At 38.2% G+C, this 20,378-nt stretch overlaps 1 protein-coding gene across 1 annotated transcript in view; it reads right to left on the bottom strand.

Annotated features, from left to right (window-relative positions):
* Positions 1 to 13,946, bottom strand: part of LOC139744052 (protein transport protein Sec31A-like) — a 30,989-nt gene extending 17,043 nt beyond the window's left edge. Inside the window, exons 1-10 of the mRNA XM_071654509.1 lie at positions 13,772 to 13,946; positions 10,804 to 11,068; positions 9,091 to 9,244; positions 7,344 to 7,481; positions 6,593 to 6,733; positions 5,963 to 6,105; positions 5,030 to 5,309; positions 3,484 to 3,612; positions 2,511 to 2,753; positions 1,836 to 1,962 (exon numbers count right to left, since the gene is read on the bottom strand). Coding sequence (XP_071510610.1) covers positions 1,836 to 1,962; positions 2,511 to 2,753; positions 3,484 to 3,612; positions 5,030 to 5,309; positions 5,963 to 6,105; positions 6,593 to 6,733; positions 7,344 to 7,481; positions 9,091 to 9,244; positions 10,804 to 11,006 — 1,558 coding nt within the window. The 5' untranslated portion in view covers positions 11,007 to 11,068; positions 13,772 to 13,946. The remainder of the gene's footprint in view (positions 1 to 1,835; positions 1,963 to 2,510; positions 2,754 to 3,483; positions 3,613 to 5,029; positions 5,310 to 5,962; positions 6,106 to 6,592; positions 6,734 to 7,343; positions 7,482 to 9,090; positions 9,245 to 10,803; positions 11,069 to 13,771) is intronic.
* Positions 13,947 to 20,378: the final 6,432 nt, after the last annotated feature.

Genomic DNA, 20,378 nt, shown 5'->3' with positions numbered 1-20,378 from the left:
GTGTCATTTCAGAAGCAAACTGGCTCCTACAATTCATTCCACACACACACAGATGTGATTGAACGTTTGACTATACATCATCCACCTACATGGCATACTCAGAGGTCTACAGAAATTGCTACCGGCACAGACCATGAGACAATGAAAATTACACCAAATGCTTTTCATCTAATAAAAGTCCGCATTCCAGAAGAGTTCTTAGGATCACATACACTTTCATACTGCTTTAGGAGGAAGTGGTTACTGACATCTACGCACAGGCTGAATCAGCTAAACATTTATACGCTCTACACATGGGCAGTAACTTACAGCTGGCCCTTTTGTGTGAAGAATAGGCATATGGGCGGACGTTATGTCGATTCATTGGAGATCCCGAGGCTTTATGTATTAATGCAACAACAAAACAAAAACCATAGACAACAGATATGAAATATATTTCGCAGGAGCTTCATTCTAACATAACGCTCAGATTTATGGCAATTCTTCAAGCCAATGTTGATAAGGCAGTGACATATTTTGGGATACTGCTAGCAGTTCGACATAATACATTTGGTGAGTTGTTGAAACCATTCACTAAAGGACACTGCCTTGACCACAGTAAATGACTCAGATAGTGGTATACTACAGTTAATACTTTCACTTTCGGTGGCCCACCCACTAAAATCACACTTTTAATGGCAGTCCTGCACTATTTCAGAACCAAGTGCCTTTCAGTGTCAATGTGGAATGTGAAATGATATTCAAACATTTTGTAAAGGCAATAAACCAGAAAGAAAATAGCACAATGAAAGTGTCTTGTAAGAGGAAAGCCTGGCTGCTATAATTCCATGCAGACACAAATTTTCAGTGAACATTTTACTACACAGTCTAAATTTATGACAAACTGTGACTAACTTCTCCACCTAGATTTAACTCAGAGATAATAAACCAGCAAATATTAAACAATGAAAACTATGTGTAATTAGGCCAGTTATTTAAAAAAGGTCTGCTTACACTTTCAACATTCTGCAGCAAGGGCAATTCATGCAAGTTTTGTGTTCACACTGAAAAAGTGTTTTTCTAATTCAAAATGAATCATCATGGGGTTTCTGCCTGTATAGTCTACAGATTGAAACATTCTGTATGAATAGATCTCAAACAAAAAAGAGCACAATGAGAGTATCTTTTCAGAGGAAAACCTTCAGATACAGATTTTTCAATGAACATTTGACTACATTAGCTAAATTTCTGACCAAAATATATATCTAACTCTCTCTAACAGGTTTGCAGAGTGCAGATAATGACAAGTATGCCTCACCATGTCAGTACTCTTGTGACAAACTGGTAAGAAACATGGTCAACATTTTGCTACAGGGGAAGTTCAGTTAAGTTTCGTGTTCAAACTTACAAAGTGCTGCTCTAATTCAAAATGCATTTAAGGGGGGGGGATCTGTCCTTTTAAAGAGAAATTTTAATTTATCATTGTCTACAAGTCGGTCTAGAAGTTACATGCTAGGTCGAAGGACAATAATGACAACATTCCACCTCCCTGTGTCAATATGATGGGTTTTCAAAAGAAATATGAACATGCATATGGTTAATGATGAGATATGTATTTCTAAGAATATGAAATGTTCTGTGTATTGTGCGCAAATAATCTTCAGCATGTTGTTGGCTTCCACCTGTATGTATTGAAAAAAAGTAATGACGATAATGTGGCAGAGACCACATCCAGCCAAGGGAAGGTGATATTTTCATATACATGCACACGTGGAAGACGCTATTGCATGCTCATACATCATTTCAATTTCATTTCAGAATTGCTAAGATGAAGATGGGAGTGTGTCTGGACCCACCTTCCAAGCTTCCATTGGTCAATCCCAATGTGGCTCCCGTGGCAACCGCTGCTTTCCGCGCCAGCTCGTGGGCGTCGTGTCCGAGCAGACTGACAAAGTGGCTGCGGGGCTCTTTCTCAAAGTTGACCTTTAGCACCCAAAATGGCGGAGAGGGAAAAAAAATCAAGTAGAAATCAAGTAAAAAAATGTATTCTTTTATCACAAAGAGCACTTTCCTTGTGAATTCAACATGAGTTTTAATCTTCACGACCGAGACTTTCATGATGTTTTCTTATTTTTTTCACACTTTTTTCTACTCTCCAACAAGTCTATAGGGTTTAGGTAGATCATGTCATTGCATATCATTCAACTCTCTAAGGTCTGACTAATTAATTAGTGTGCATATGATTTAAAGCCACAGTTATGCTTTGCCATTCACATACTAGCACATGAATGCCACCAGCCAAGTGCAAATTTCGAATTTCACTTATGAGCACAATATTTGAAGCCACAGTACCGCTTTAAAATGTGTGCACACTACATTCAGCTTGAAATATGATCCCCAATATATATGATCATGAATATTTTTTCAAATGATATCCTGCAACCCTACTGAGACCTATAGAAGTGTCTCTCACTCTGCATCCATAAGACAATTCCACACAGGGGATTTCTTGCTAAAAGGTCTGCCCATACCTTCAAAAATTTCCATATCTGTGTGTCGAGCTCGCTGTGTGACTGCTTGATCTTGCCATTACAGAACTCAGTGAAGGACCCACGTGAGAGGGCATCCTCTAGCGAGTTGGACCGGTTGATGAGGTCGGTCTCCGTGACGACCTGGCTGATGTGGACAGGCCGCGAGACGGGCGCCATCTGCTGCTGCTGCTGCTGCTGGGACGGCATCTTGGGGCTTGTGAATGAGATCAGCTTGCCACCAAACTGCACATGAAACAGCAAAAGAATCACAAATATAACATCTGACCTTTCCGATTGCACATATGGGGCAGTGTGCTCAGAGTGCACCATTCCAAGACTAATAGGTGATATATTGCATTGTGCATACAGTAAAACATGATATTTATGCAGCACGAAATATTTGCAAATTGGAGCCCACAGCCTTTTTCGCAGCATGAATGAAATTTTCGCAAGTTGCCTCTAACATTCAATACATATAATGTACACAAGAACTCTCGCATGCATTTAATGACGCAAATTCACGAAATTAAGATGCATGTGAATATGCCTCTATTTATAGTATATCATTTTGTGTGTTATAATAAACACTGCCCTGTTTTTGAAACATGCAAATAATAAACACATGATGTACATGATTAATTTCTGATGCAGTGGAAGTTCTTGCTGTTATCTTAAAGTGATGTAACAATTTGATCCAAACAATCATATAATTATTACTATGAGTACCATATTCCTTCTGCATGAATATTTGTTATGAGTCTTAAACTTGTGTGCAGCCAGCCCCACAACATTTTTTGAAGGCACTTGCAAATTACCTGCCTTATCTTTGCAACACACTTGGAAGTCTTCCTGCATTTGTAATCAGTGTATCTCTGCGTGTGCCTGTATGTGTGGATGCACCCGTGTGTATATCTGTGTATGGATGTGCCTGTGCACTTGTCGGTGAGTATGTCCGTTTGTGTGTGATACTGACCCCAAAGGTAGCGCCGACTGGAGTTCTGAGCCACTTGGGTGGCTTCTTGAGGATGACTGGTTCTGCTGGGGCCTGAGTCTGTGGGGCAGGCTGGTTGAAACCATCTGTGCCAGGAAATGAAGATGCAATCTGAAAGAAAAAAAAATGTAGAAAAATTTAATGCTGCTGCTAAATAGTTTTTCATCATTTTTTTTTTTCTCCAGGTTTCCACTGCTCTTTTGCACAATTCACATTACAAATGACACATGATTCACAACCTTTGGAGCTGTGAGTGTTGTCACAATTCCAAACAGTTTTATACATTACATACAAGAGTGATGAAAGCAGATTGCAGTGTGTTCTGAAGTAGCTGAATTGAATTTTCTACACTCCATCAAGAAACATTTCTTCTTGGATGGAGCTCTTTTTCATACAAAACAACTTTCATCATCAAACCAGATTTATTCTTATCTATCTCTCTATCACTTCCAAATAATACAACAATGAATATTTCTTGGTCCAGTTGGACACAAGATTTTCAAGTGACTGAAACTGCAAATGTCAACAAACATTCTAGATCCTTTAAACTTCAGGAATGTTTCTATGGTAGATGTTGTTATAATTTACAACGAAATGATGTCTATTGGAATGTAATGGGGAACAAAATCAAATTTTTAGATGCAAGTAACAAGCAAGCTGTCACTTGCAAAGCATCATGAGAAGTCTCAAACAGTGAAGAGGTTCACTGAAACTGAACGCTGGCATAAAGCAAGTCAATACGTCATAGGCAGCAGTTTATGATCTCAGCTTAGCACTTGCAGGGTAATACACACTGTTTTCTATGTGCAACAGCAAGACGGCACAGCAAAATTCATACAAAAGCAAAATTTTATGTGTCATTTTGCCCCTTATTACCTCCGCCAAGGGAGGAGGTTATGTTTTCGTTACCGTTGGTTTGTGTGTTGTGTGTTAGTTTGTCCGTGTGCAAAGTAACTCAAAAAGTAGTTAACGGATTGGAATGAAACTTGCAGGAAAGGTTGAGAATGACACAAGTGACAAATGATTAACTTTTGGTAGTGATCCGAGAATTTTGGGGGAATTTATGAAGGATTTTTGATATTTTGGCAGGTAGGGTCAATGAACTTGGGAGTTCAGGCTGCGCGTATTTGAGGTTTGCATGCGCGCACTAAAGTGCATGCTCTAGTTTCTGCTAGGGCGAGGCGCGCCGTGCAGCTGAGGGTTTATGACATAACAAAAGCTTCTATATTGGGAAATCGGGCGGCTTTCAGCACACAATCCTATAAGTACGTATGGGTGGAAATCACTGATCTCTGTGGAAGAACAAGATCAGTGGTTGAATTGAGCTGCATGCTTGGCGGAGGTCTGCGCTCTCAGAGTACATCTCTAGTTGCAAATGTTGCAAACTCTTTTGAGCTCATGTTTCCTCAGTGCTAACCTTTGATTCCATTTGGCATCCCCAAGTTTTGTGAAACCTTGCATATTCTACCAATGGGATATTTTTTTTTTCTATCTCTACATCTTATCAACTGAAATGATGCAAACCTACTTTGTCAACCTGCTGTTGCCGAGGGCCATTCTGCATGCCGCCTCCCCCTAGCAACGAATACACACTGATGTGGCCATCAAAAGAGGAGGAAGAGATGAGACCGGGGTTGCGTGGGCACCACTGGACGTCGAAACTCCACTGGGACGAGGTGGGCAGCTCGTAGACCACCTCCCCGCCCGGCAGGGGACTGTTGGGGTTCCAGCAGAGGATCCGGTTGTCTTTGCCACAGGAGAGGAGGAGGTCTGGATCTTGCGGACACCATGCGATGGATAGTACACCCCTGAACACATCAAAAGGATTCACATTACTCACTTACCCGCTGGTATATTGGCAGTGAAACAATATCCTTTCATCAGATCACAAACAATATACTGTACTTAAAAACATCTTGGCCATGCACTCCTGATAAGACATTGTAATAAGGTAGTGCACTGTACTGCACTGTATAAATTCAAATTTGCAAAATTGGCCCTCAGGCATTTCTGTTTCACTGAGACCATCACCCTCGGAGGAAAGTAAATATTGTTCATTCCATATCAAACTGTTGTTCACACACTGCATGGCTGCCAGCATTTCCCTATCAAAATCATGCAGACTCCAAAGAGCAATCAGGGAGATACTGCAATGTCACATGCATCTCAGTGGGCAAAAATAATGCCCAAGTCAAGGAGTTTTTTACAGTCTCTCATCCAGACATGACGAGATACTGAAGTTTTCATACAGACTCCTGCACAACCACAGAGATGTGGCAGCTCTAAAGCAGAAACATTTATTTACCGAGGTGTTCTTTTTGTTGCTTTTTTTCTTAATTTCATCATCTTGCATTATCTGACAGTCAATGAATTGCAAAACTGCCATGCATAGTCAGTCTGAAATATGAGCCCATATTGATTACAGCCAGCAAACAGAACACTGCTACAGTCTTTAGCTCACCTCTGGTGGTTTTCCAGCACTTTCAGTGGGGAGGTAGCAAACCGAAGATCCCACATCTGAATGACGGGCGAGTGGTCGTCTTCGGACGCCAGTACCATTTGTGTGGCAACCTCGGGATGCCATGCAACTGCTTTACATCGTATCTACGCACAAACACAGACGAATAACAAACAAGCACCTTTAGCGGTGAGGACAGAAGACCAGGTGAAGGTAGGAACAACTTTCTAATGAAGATCTGGATCAATTTGTAAGATCTAACCCTATGGCTGAAAGGTTGACGATGAAATCAATGCTAACACTATACAGCATACAATTTTGGTTTTGTTTTTTTTGTTATTTTATTGATGCTTGGATATTACAAACGAGAACTAAACTCCCCTCAAGGCTATAACATTCAATTTAAACATCTTATGAGCTATTACGAATGTCCTCTTCCAGTTCCTTCCATGGAACTGGCTATTATGAGGTAACACAGTCAAACTAACAGACATGGGCTTTCTTGTCCCTAAATGTCAAACTTAGTCCAGTGAGCTCATCTATTTCTATTGTGCAGAAAAAAAAGACAAAGATACATTCATAATTCATTTTACAAACACAGATTTTGTGGGATAAAAGACTCTTAATGCTCACCCTTGAGCTATGATCTGTGACTTTGATGATTGGTTCGTTTTTCCTCAGATCCCAGACGACGCAGCGCCCTCCAGGGCAGGTGGAGGCCAGGATGTGCTGCACTTGACGATTCCACGCCACACAGCTGATCTCGTCTGGAGGCTATCAGTGAAGAAGAGCATTCAAGCAGTGTCAGATATTCTTTTTCTTATGTGTAGATTGTAACACTGCACACTTTTCTAAACTGAATGATTTAAGAGAAGGATAATGGAGAACTAAATTCCTTTTTATACCCTGCAACAATTTGTTCTATTTTTTAGCTGATGCAAGTTTTTCATATTCACATTTATGTACTGCAACATTACTTGGACTCACAGCCCAAAGGTGTGAAAGGAAATAAAGAGATGGTACAACATCAGTACTTTTTTTTAAATATATAACAAAACCATTTACTGTAATATTAGAGCTAATGTTGTGACACTGTAATAATCAGTATATCTATCAAATAAATAGTGTTTTTTTCTCTCTATATGAGCCAATTTGCAGTGAGGAATGTTGTAAAAGGAAAGAATTGGTATTTGTATTTCACAAGCTCTTGTTGTTGCAGTGAGATCTTACCAGGGGGCAAGTTACCCATTACCTTTCATTGGTGTCAGAGACCCGAGGTTGCAGTGGCGCCCTCATCAGACTGAGCCATACTTCACAACAACTAACAAATGACATTCCCTCTGACTGAGATCTAGGGCCCTACCCTGGGCTAAGCGGAACTCACCTGTGACTTTGCTCCCGGCGTCATGGGAGTGCCGGAATTGTTGAGATCCCAGATGAATATTTCAGAGTCACTTGCTCCGGAGGACAGGAGGTTGGGCTGGAATGGGTTGATGTCCAAGGCTCTCACTGCCCCTGAATGCTGTGAACGTACACACAACAAATTCATGTTTTATTGTCCCATTCTCACCGCACTACAATACATGATCTCTGAATGCTCTGAGCAGACAACTTGAAATCTGTCATTCTTCCTGTAGGTTTGATATTTACAAAAAATAATTATAAAAATAAGAACTTGCCCAGTAGTGCCTGTTGCAACCATACACCGTCATACATTAACCTGGTGAGGACAGATTGATTTTGCCACAACACACATTTCTCATAGACACTTGCCCGAGTATACTCGGGACTCGTCCTCAATGAGTTAATGATACTCTTCATGGGATATTATACAACGTCCAAGTAGATCCTTGTAATTTGATTGGAGGATTGTTGGTGACGTGATATTCAATAAGTACTCCATTCAACGCGCCGTGCAATTTTGGTTCTATTTTTGCGTGCAACTTGGTTCGATTTTTTCGTTCTATTCCACGGTTCGAGAAATTGTACGGTACTGCGTGTACTGTGTGTTGCATATTGAGGATCGCATGCAGCTAGCCCAGTGTACGTGTGCGCGTGCGGTACATGCATGCGCGTACGTAGGCCTACGTAGTGCTAGTGTACGTGTATGAGCGCTAGTATAGCTGTGACCTGTATCTACACTGATTGCACAAGCCAGAAAGAGAATCGCAGTGGATCCGCATGTAAGTATGGCTATATTTTTCATACATATATAGACTTCTAGGCCTACTTAGACCAAAAAGATCTACTTGGACGTTGTATAAATCAAATAGTGTATGGTCTTTACTCGTGCAATGGAACGAGATTTCGCACTCGGTGAAAGATGAGGCGCACTATTCAACTCGGCTTCGCCTCGTTGAATAGAGCGCCTCTATCTTTCACCTCGTGCGAAATCTCGTACCATTGCACTCGTGACCATTCACTATTTGTATACTATTTCATGTTGTATACAAACATTGGCCTTGCTATGTATTCTCGTTAATTCCACCATATATCAAAAAAAATGTACTGCCACAATAACAAAGGCCCTCTGCAAAATGTGACACGTCTGAAATACACACAACAAACAGGTACAGAGCAGCTCACGGTTAGTTCACTGTCTTATATGGTATAAATGGGCTGGTCTGTCTTACTACAGATACAGTTAGGGTTAGGTACAGGATAATACCCATTCAGTTTAGGATATCTTGTATTCTACGTTCTGAATGCAATGTATGATTTATATTCTTTGATTTTGTAAAGTCAAAGACCTCCTAAGTCATTGTACTCATTACATATTTTGCGAGTATAATATCTTATTTCACAGATTGGGATTTGCAAAGACAATCTCACAATCAAGACCCACAGCCACTTAATGAAAAATAAATAATATCTCTTCACAGGAGAAAAGTTGGTGATTTTCCTTCTCAGAGATGATACATACAGCGCATTTGTGTTGCAACAGGTTAGGGGTAGTATCTTTGCAGGTTGTTTATTTTGCGAATATCAGTCAAATCATAAAATTAGCGAAATTAAAGACACTGTGAAATATAACCAACGTGTATACAATATGCGAAATACCTGGATTCCTGTATTTCATTTTTCTACAGAAGATATAAGAGACACAGACCCCACACCCAGGTTAAACTTACATCCTCCATTTTGGTGATCAGACCATCTTCGCCTGCAAGTAGCTTCTCACCACTGTAGACGTAGATACCACCATTGTCAGTACCTCCGATTACTGTCCCGTTAGCCAGAGTGCCGTTGGCCATGCCATGCTTGCCCCATACCAAGGTGTGAAATCTAAGTAGACAAATGCAGGGGGGGGGGGGGGGGGAGAGAGAGGATCTGTCACCTTTACCCTTTAACAACATCATTTCTTCAACCGACTGTTGTGATCTCCAGGGCTACCAAAATTTGTACACAAATCTAATCTAAATTCCTAAGGGATATCCGGGAGATGCTTGTGTCTTTTCCATACATTGCAATACATACATGTAACAAGGGGTAAAAAAGAAGGCTTGCTTTATCTACCAAAAAGTAAAACTATGTATGGCCAACTCTCACTTTCTTATATAGGTATGAAACTGTGGAATGCTTTGCCAAAAAAGTTAAGGAGTATTAATACCAGGAAAAATTTCCGAAGTAATTTAGCAAAACACATTAAATCTGTATAGACAATGGTACTACAAACCAATAATGTTATAACAGTAGTTTTAAATGTATCTCAATAGTTCATTATGTAATACGTGTTTAAAAGGACCAACACCTACTAGCACCTGTGCTACCTCTTGGTTCTTTTAGCAACCTCATTGTGTACAACATTGCCATATTGTAGCTCTTTTTTTAGATTAATAGTTTTAGATTACATAATCATTTATCAATTATATATTATAGAGTATATTCAATATGTTTTGTTTAGATTATTTAGACAATTACAAGTGCTATGTATTAATATTGATGTACAAACATGTATTCAAACTTTCCTGTACATATGTTGTTGTTAAATAAACTCAAACTCAAACTCAAACTCAACTCAAACATGATGTACATGTAATTCCCATATTAGGGTAGACTTTGTATTCTCTCATTAGGATATGAAGAGATGTTTATTCAGCCAGCCTGCTTTTAATAATTTCTTTCATTTCAATCTCAAAAAATAAAAGCCCACAGGAAAAAAAAATGATAGGATCTGTTAATTTAGTTAGTCTGTTAATACATTTTACATTCTATACCCGTTTTGAAAAGCTGATTTAGGCATGAAATAATATTTTATGCCTCATGGTGCACAGTTGTGTTGCACAGATGCCATATGTCATTACTTGAGGATGACAAGCAATTATAAATTACTGTCACATCAGGGCAAGAAGGTAGCACTTGTGTGAGAACACACACTACCAAAGTACTCTCTTGGAATACTTATCAAAGCTCGTTTTGCTTTGGTTCTTTACAATAATTTGTCATGAGCCATATGCGCAAATGCATCAAGTAGTTGATCTTTTCATCCTATGATTCAAAGCTCATGCCAGTAAGATCTCTTCAAATGTGCACAAGCTGCAAAACCAGAAACAATAGCAGCATGAATGTTTCGCAAAATGAGGCTTACACATTTTTTTTGTGTGTGTGTGTGTCAATCTGAGTAGACTACATGTAATGGATTGTATAGACAAAATCTTTTGTGTGCATTTTACTTTTGCGAATCGTGGCTCCTTGTGAAATTCACAACAGTTTCACGCACGCAAAAAATATCTGGTTTAACAGGATGTGCCAAGGCCACCATCACAGTTTCACTATGCACACTGATGCATGTACAGTAAACAAGCCTACCAGGTACAGCAGTATTACATGTGAAAACAATTTACCTGTGTTGGGTATTGAGGCTTGCTACCCGCTCCATCTCCACTCCATCCTTTGCGAGATCCAGGGAGAAGATCTCCAGAGCAGCTGAGGTGCTGAACGTCGCGTCCAGCTGCTGGGCTGCCGTTCCCGTGGCAACGTATATGGGATACTGCTCGGCCGGGCTCCACGCCATATTGGCGGTGCGGTTGATCTCCTTGACCTTCATGGCTCACGCCTCTCCCGGTCACCAGCAGAAAGAAAGGCTCTGGCCAACCCCTGTGCAGACACCTGTATTTGACAAATAAGCAATGCAGCAATCAGATCATAAATCATCTCAATGAATACTGTCAGATTCAAACATCTGTAAGAATAACTTTGAATCACATGTATGTCAACTCTGTTATTACCACCTGACCAGTAACTGCACTTTTTATGACTTCTGTGTATTTCACAGTGTGTAATAACAGTCTTGGCAGGATCAACTACTGGTAGTGTTTACCCTTATCTTGAAGAGAAACAGCTATCTGGAATATCACTCCAAGAAACTCAAATACATAAAAAAGAAGACAGAAATCTTACATACGTTAACATACTACCAACATAAAACATTCAATACAGCATGGATGATACCTCAACTTCAATATGATCATTTTCTCAAGGGGCCAGACTTTTGGTCAGGTGATGTGTGAACTGCAGAATACTGTAAAACATGATATATTCGCGGCACGAAATTTTCGCGAATTGGAGCCGACGGCCTTTTTCGTGGCAAGAAATTTTCGCGAATAGCCTCTTGCGTTCAATGCATATAGTGTAGATAAGAAATTTCGCGAATTTTGGCGCTCGCAAAGTTCGCGAAATTAAAATGCACGCGAACATTTCTCGTTTTACAGTAAGTTCCTTCAGACAAGTGGCACGGTAATCATATGGATAATGCAACATGAATAGATACAGTACATTGTACATTGCATTTGCCTTTGACCCACGGTTACAAACCAGCAATAGGCCTATGCCTTTTCTGCTTTCTGTTGTATTAGTCAAAACCATCAGAGAACTGAAGTTCTGCAGGAAGATAAATTATGCCCAAAAATGCATAGTTGCATACCTTATGTAGACATTCACAATTTTTTTTTTCTTTATAAAATCTGTTATATTTGTGCAAAACAGAGCATTCTGATCCCCTGATCTGTTCTGATTTTCCTCATTCATCTAGTGGCATACAAATGTAGTTTGGCATGCTCCATACTGCTTGCATGTATATGCAGTCAAGTGCATGCACATTTGTGCTGACCCGGTGCACCAGCAAAACATTGCTGCCATGGACCAGTGCTGCAGGGAATTTAGCCAAAATCTCGTCAGACAGCTCCCGTTTGTGTGCAGAATTTGAATTGTGTGCCTGCCTGTGGTAGAAGTTGTTGGTAATTTCACAAAATTGACCCAAAAAAGTAGCATAAATTGGCCTGACAATGGTTAAAACTGATCAAATTTTATGAATTTTCCCTGCTTACAGAACCACTGCCAGCGATGGTAATTTCAGGTAGATATCTACATACACATTGTAGAGTTCTATATATTATGGAAAAATCCACTGTTAGAGTGATTTGACCTGATTACTGTATACGGCAAATATTTCGCGAGGTTTTTATTTTTGCGAATTTCGTGAGTCAGGTGCTATTCGCAAAATTAAAGACGCGCGAAAATATTGACTCTGATCCTGATGTGAATGTGACGTACGCGTGTACACTTCTTCGTTCAGTACAGGACTCCATGATCGCGAATTTTACCACTTGCGAAATTGTCGGGAATTCCCGATTCGCGAAAATTTAGACTCGCAAAATATATGGCGTATACAGCAGTGGCGGATCCAGAGGGGGGCGCAACCGGTGCACGCCCCCCCCTTTATTTCTCCTTAAACACAAAAGAAATAAAAAGAAAAAAATAAAATGAAACCCGGTAGTGGCACCACAAATATTAGTCACGCCCCCCCCCCCCTTTACAGAATTCCTGGATCCGCCCCTGTACAGTATATTATGGCAAAAAGGATTTCTATCAATCCACCCATCTGCCCATAGAAGTCATAGCTTGCTTTGCAATAGAGAGCCAAATTTTATGCACGCCATACATGCAAAATAATGGACATGCACGCAAGAACCAGATAGCGCCATGCCAGCTGTAATATGTTTCATGAAGACTGCGACTGGCTTCAGCTTCATATATGTTCATGTAATTATCCCCTCCCTATATCTACGGAGAGCAGTAAAAATGATAAAACACTCCTCTCGACAGACAGATTTTTCTGTCTACACTGCTAGCTGCATGCATTGCCACTGCACTGGTACAGGCCTGCCTTTCCTGGTTAAGACACTTCAGTGGCAGTAATTTAGCAGCACTTGACCGACCGGCGAAAGGATCGATCGGTCTGTATCTGGTCGTCGAGGATATGTTCCGCGGAGACTGCGTCTGCGGTCTGGCTTCATGGATCAGAGGAGAGTGATAACGTCAATAAAAATAGAAGACTTCTCCGGATAGACGGATCTTTCTGTCTATAGTTGCACGCACTGACTGCACTGTAAACGATTTAACCAAGTTAGGTGTGTTTACAGTTAGAATTCGATGTAGATCTAGACCTAGTCTATACAAAAATAAAACAGAACCTCAACGCAAGTCACGATAGCAAAACTGCACTAAACAGGCAAGTAAATAAGTTTGACATTCAAGTTGTAAGTAGATTGTATCATATGACACTAAGGCTCTAGATTGATTCATTTAACGTCAATTGTGAATACTTTCAACATCGTGTTTGTGAAATTATCCTGTGTGGGAGTTACATGGCAGCTGTCACGGTACCACCACACACACACACTGGCTTTTTGTACACATCAGCACTACGGGCAAGACCAGACAGAAGTCGCCACAGGAAATTACAGCAGCTCAACGCCAACATAAACGACAGACAGATAACATACAAGGTTAATAAAATACACATAACCTCACCTTTAGCACTATCCTAGACGAAATAAATGGCGATTTTATCTTTCGATACTAGTACTCGTTGATGTTCATGGAGTCAAAATGTATTTCAGTTCTGCAAATTCTGTGAAAAACGTGACGATTCCAGCAACTTTCAGACCGGTCGGCCCTTCCTGGACAATTCAACGTGGCAAACACCGGCTGCTCGTGTCTAAATTTGAGCACAAGAGGGCGCAATGAGTGAAAAGGGTCAGGCTCTGAAAAGGGTGCAAATTGAAGAGCATGCAGTCTGGAGCGAAGGGGTGCAGTAACTACGACACGTACTGTATTTATAAATGATGTGGCAACATCATGATACAAAGTACTGAGTATACTGTAGTTGTTACGTGTTAGTAAATCGTACTCGTAAATCAACATATCGAATCAGATATGTATATTCTAGTAATCTAGATGCAGTATTCACACTGTGACAGTGTTTATTTTGCCCCAATGGGTTGTCATAATCATAATTACATCCTTATAATCTTATCTAAGAGAAATTGTCATCATGATAATAACAACCACAACATTATTAACATTAGAATAATGAATGATATTAATCAAAATGAGGATGATGATTATAACAATTATGATAATAACAATTATGATAAAGATTATAGTTGTAATCATCATCATTTTTTGCTTTGTGATTTTGTGCAGAGGATCTGTTTAGACTGAGAAAATATTGAATGTCATCAGTTCAATCAGTATAAGTACTAGTATAAAGAACAATAAATCTATTTGCATTTGCCACAGAGCAGTAACATAAAGAATAACAAAAATATTGTTTATCACCTGTCATAACAAAATGAGATACTTTTCCAACTAGATACTGCGAGCTTCTTTACCATTTTTACCCAGATTGATATCATGTGCATTATTTGAAATGATATATATATAGGATTATATATATATATATATATATATATATATATATATATATACATATATGATATTATATGTTTGTGTACAATTCAATTCAACTCAATTCAATTTCATATTTCTCAATGAAGGAATGTACATCAAATATAATAAAATGAAGTGAATCACAATATCCGGCTAGGATGCACATTTAATTAATGTAAACATATAAAACATGGCGGTCAATTTTCGTAAGTTTGGCTCTATGTATAGTTGCTAAATATATATATATATATATATATATATATATATATATATATATATATATATATATATGATGGAACCTACTTAAAAACAAGCTTGTTAAGCATAGGTTCCAAATTCTGAACAGAGTGTAAAAAACAAATGAGGAGCACGGGTGCAACATACAGGACCATTTTTTTTTTATTTTTATTTTTTTTTTAATGAAAGGCAAGGATACCCGGGGATATAAAAGATTCTTCTCAATGACATATAGTGAAAACAAACAACCATATTCTGCAGACCTATGAACAGTTGTTTTAGCGATGTTAACAATATGGTGTAATAATACGCTTTGAACAATAGTGGAAAAAACTCGACATAGCTGTTTCTCCTCAGAAGAGACATGGGAAGTCTTAATAGTGGAGAACATACATGTACTAACAATTATTCAAAAACGATTTAAGTTAATGATAAAAAAAATATCATTCGTATTTTCATCGCAAATGAATTTGCCATTAGCATGCCTCACTTTGTTTGGGTAGTAGAGATGCTAAGGGAAGCTGAGAACACATTGTGTGCTCTGTTTCACGCACATTCATCAGTCGGATATGGATGTCTAAAGTCTAGACAAAACCATATTATTGTATTGGGCCTAACCAAAATGTATGTCCGGATTGTCGGGTACTTATTTTGCTGTAGTACCTATGAAGATCTGAATCAAGGTGTGAAAACTGCTAAGAATATAATTGATATAAACAAATTAAATAGATAAAATCGAACCCAATATGCTGGACCTGTCACTTCGGAATGTATTCAGAAATCATCTACACAAGATATACCAGTAGTCCATGTACGTGGTAGAAGAGAGACAAAAACGGCCCCACGAGTGTTAATGGAATAGCGCCCTCTATGTTACAGTGTTTACATGAATAGTCGCTAGACACGATTGGGAGGGGAAGAATGATTTGTGCGTTTCAAAGAGCTTTGATAAACACACATATCGTTTAAGCTGTTTGCATAACATGTTCAAGATTGTGTATTCAGTCCCCTGCGTATGCGAATACGTCATACAGGGTCATAAAAAGCAAGCGGATAACTGTCTCCCCTCCCTCTTGAGCATGCGAGCTTTATTACTCAAATTATACTACACTGTATATTGAGTATCATACTCAAAACTTTTGATAAAAAGATGTTGAATCTAGTGCATACGGGGAATAATGTAATACTCCTCATCTCCTACATAACTTAATTCGATTACTTTATTTCCATCCAACAGAAGGTAATAAATGGTTATACGAAGTATACATTTGACAATGTAAATCAGTTTTAACATTTCGTAGGGCTCTATAAAAAGTACAAGACACAAAGTATGATGAAAAATACAATTATGTACGAATGAATACATAATGAGAATAATACACACTTTGCAAAGAAAACAAAGAAGTGTAATAGTATAGTGATGGAAAAGAGCGACCTTCTGAAAAGTGGAGCTTGTAAGATGGATCACTCCATAAACTAATATGCAAATAACATATCCATCCCAAAATTTATCTTGACAGCTGCAGATATAGTTTACTGATGCACTCACAACATATTGCAGACAGTAGTTATTTGAAGGTACAAACTTGCTCTTTCCTACTTATTTGGCCTGTTATGTCTATGTGAACGTATATTGGGTAATAATACTAGAATATAATTATTTTGTACTTGAGTATTCAATTCAGCTACATACAAAGTACTCCCATAATGTGTTCGTGGAAATAAAAATACATGTATAATTCAAAAAATGTGTATACCCATTTTCTGTTCCTGTATGGTTTTAGTAAGAAGAAACTTGAATGAGCAAAATAAATGCCTTTTTCAACTTGCATTGATGTTAATATTCTTGTTTATTGGAGACTCACGTCTTGCTATATCAGCCTTGCTGTCTATGTGAACGTATATTGGGTAATAATACTAGAATATAATTATTTTGTACTTGAGTATTCAATTCAGCTACATACAAAGTACTCCCATAATGTGTTCGTGGAAATAAAAATACATGTATAATTCAAAGTATGTGTATACCCATTTTCTGTTTCTGTATGGTTTTAGTAAGAAGAAACTTGAATGAGCAAAGTATATTTATGCCTTTTTCAACTTGCATTGATGTTAATATTCTTGTTTATTGGAGACTCACGTCTTGCTATATCAGCCGTGCACGTCCCCGTTTGTCATTTATATACTGGTGGGATTTCTTTCCATTCAACTCAATAGCTAGACCACCAAAGTTTGTCCATTCGTTTGTTGCAAGTAGAATTGATTGAAAATGATACAACGGCAGAAAACTTTTTGACAAGCAAATATTTTCTGAGCCACTCTCAATAACTAATTAAGGAATCGCCCTCCCTGTACGATTAACATGCATTCAGCGAATGCACAAAGATTTCTTAAATATTCTTACATTTAAATTTTGCGGAAAATTACAATCAATGGTTATACGAGTCTTATTCGTTTTATGATAAATAGGCGCCACCAACGTTAGAGTGGAATCTCTACAGAGATTGAAATGTCACTGCAGTGAAACAAGGCAAAGGAAATGGGACTTTCACAAATCTTCATTTATATGGAAAATGCATAATTATATAATCCCTAACTTGGACTTTTTTACTGCCATATTATGTTAAGGTATATTTCATATACTCCATAACATGCCTACCGGAGGAACTGGGTCAAGTGCACGTTCTCTTTTCCAGAAAAATTATGTGATTCATTTCATATCTTATTCTCTTATACACATATTATTACACTGTCATGAACAGTGGTGTGGCTATTCGGCTTCGTGGGGTTTGACCATTGATTTAGGTTTTGATCAAGTTTGTTATTTCCTTTTAACGACAATTAAATTCTCACCTTTCCCCACCCTTCTATTTTCTCTTTTCTCTTTTTTTATTTTTTAAACACTTTTCCTTTTCTTTCTAATTTTGTTCCGTCTTTCCTCCTTTTTCTGCGCTTTTTGTAGCTGTAAGCTTGCCACCCTCCTATTTCCTCTTTTTCCCGCGAGGTACCCACATTTGTTCTATCACAAGTCAAATTTTTTTTAAAGGGGGCGCCCCATTTTTTGTTTTTCGCAGAATATTATGTATGTATACGTGTGTTAATGTCTCTTTGTTTGAATTTAATTGAATATATATTTTAATGATTTCCAGCTGGAGAGGGCGGTTTCAACCAAACTTTAAAGAGTATTAGTAATGAATTATGGTCTCATTAACACTTGTAAATAATCCTCCATAGAAACACACGCGTTGAAAATCAAAAATAATAAGTGTAAAATGTAGAAGAAAGATTCAGTGTCTTTCCTGTTTAATTTCTAAAAGCAGACCAACTTATTTCACTCAAGTCCTGAAATTTGCAAGGGGGTGACGCCTCAGAGATCCTTAGAAAAGATTATCAATACGGTTTCTTCACTCACATCACTCGACCAGATTTTGCCTTTAACCCTTTCTGTGCCAACCAGTCAAATGAGCACAAATTTTGAATGCAAACCTATGAAGAGGTAATCAAGTTGGCACGCAGAAGTTTAATCATGCACAGGGCGCATACCTCAACTGTACTTCTTAAATGCGAGCAGAGTGGTCTTGCGCAATAAATTTATTTTAAGTTTATACTCCCGCTTTGCAGGATTATTGTTCTGATGTGAATCACTAACTGACTAAGATTATATATATTAAGGGGCAAAAATATTCGATCATGGGAATGACGCGTCTCAAGACGACAACGACGACGACAATGACAACAACAACAATAACAACTACATCATCATCATTATCATCATCAAAACAAACAAAAATAATATCATTATCAACAACAACAATAATAACACTTGTTTTCTGAATCTATATGCCGAGACAAATGTAATCAAAAGAAGGCCTGTCCAGATTCCCAAATGAAGTGTATTTTGTATAGAGATTTATCCACATTAACCACATTTAATTACTCCGTAACAGGCTGATATTGGGCGGGTTTTGTTTTTTCATATAAGCCTTTTTCCAACATTTATTTTAGTATATTTGGTACGAAAAAAATGATGAAGCTGGGGCTGGTCACTTTAGGTGAGATCTCATGAAGAGATTAGCGATTTTTCTCAAGCATTCAGAGTTTCCCATTGCAATCTCCCCAGCATTCGCTATAAATTGTGTAGCAGCTATATATAGTCATATCGATATAGAGGACTGGGGAGGGGTATTTGATCTCACATTATTTGTCAAGGTGTATATAGGCCTTATTGTAAATTCTTCAACTCCGTGATTACTTATGATTGCCGTTCACCACGTTATTCAAAATAATGTCAATGGGCCATTGAAAAAGAATCTAACATAAATAAAATCAAATAACTGGTAGCGACTTCATCATCGTCATGACCACACCAGCATATATCATGGTCGTCATCATCGATCGCCATAGTGCCGTCGTCGTCATCATCAGCATTATAACCACCATCATCGTCACTATCGTCCGAAATTACAATCGTCATCACCCCAAAATTATAATCAAGCAATTACAACAACTTTATCATTGCTTCATTGTTTCAGCCGGCTTCAATAGTTAATTAATTTTTATTTCCATTAAAAAAAAAAAACATGATGCAAAGCGGTACATATGTCATTTCGACTTTCCACTTGGGACGGACAGATCATTGAACACAATACAAAATATATGCACAGATGGTATTACAACCCCCCCCCCCCAAAAAAAAAAAAGAAAAGAAAAGAAGAAAAAGAACAATGCACATCGCGCACTTTGCCATTGCAACAAAAAAGAAGTAATCATAATCATAACGTCATCAACATTACTATCAAAATGAGCGTCAACGAAAAAGCGTCAAAAACAACAACAATAACAAAAATCAAGGACATAAAAGAAAATATATGAATATATAAGTATATGATATAATATGCAAATATGTAAATATTGGTTCATCCTTGTAACTGATTTTATCATTTGTGACCAGGTCGGCCTCCGTGATATCGATTTATTGTTAGAAATTCATTGTGTATATATTTGAGAAAGAAAATGCAGAAATAAAATCGAAAAAAAAATATAACTATACATCAGGGCGATCCGGCCCTTGGTAGGCAGGTGGGAAGACTTCCCACCTATACCTAATATAAGGTATACTGCAGATGTGAGAAGTGAGATGTACCTTAAAAGGATGATACAGTTTCCATTGAGATGGGTTTTAAGGTTTCCAACGGGTTTTTTCTTAGAAAAGATAATGATAAACCTTTTATGAACTATGAAAAAGGATATAGATAATTCTAAGAGGAATTCGAAGGTTGATGAAAATTGATTTTGAAGTGGCTGAGATATCCAAAACAAAGCGACCCTAATGATAAATGGGACCCACCTTTTATTATAGGGATCCCTTTGTTTTACTGGTTTTTGGATATCTCATCCATTTATTTTAAAACCGATTTTCTTCAATATATTGATAAACTGTCAATTCCTC

This window comes from Diadema antillarum, unplaced genomic scaffold (genome assembly GCF_040938485.1).
Source record: "Diadema antillarum isolate AM-2024a unplaced genomic scaffold, OU_Dant_1.0 seq00001131_RagTag, whole genome shotgun sequence".
Lineage (NCBI taxonomy): Eukaryota > Metazoa > Echinodermata > Echinoidea > Diadematoida > Diadematidae > Diadema > Diadema antillarum.
Note: the sequence above shows the minus strand (reverse complement) of the source record. Positions and strands in the feature narration are given on the sequence as shown.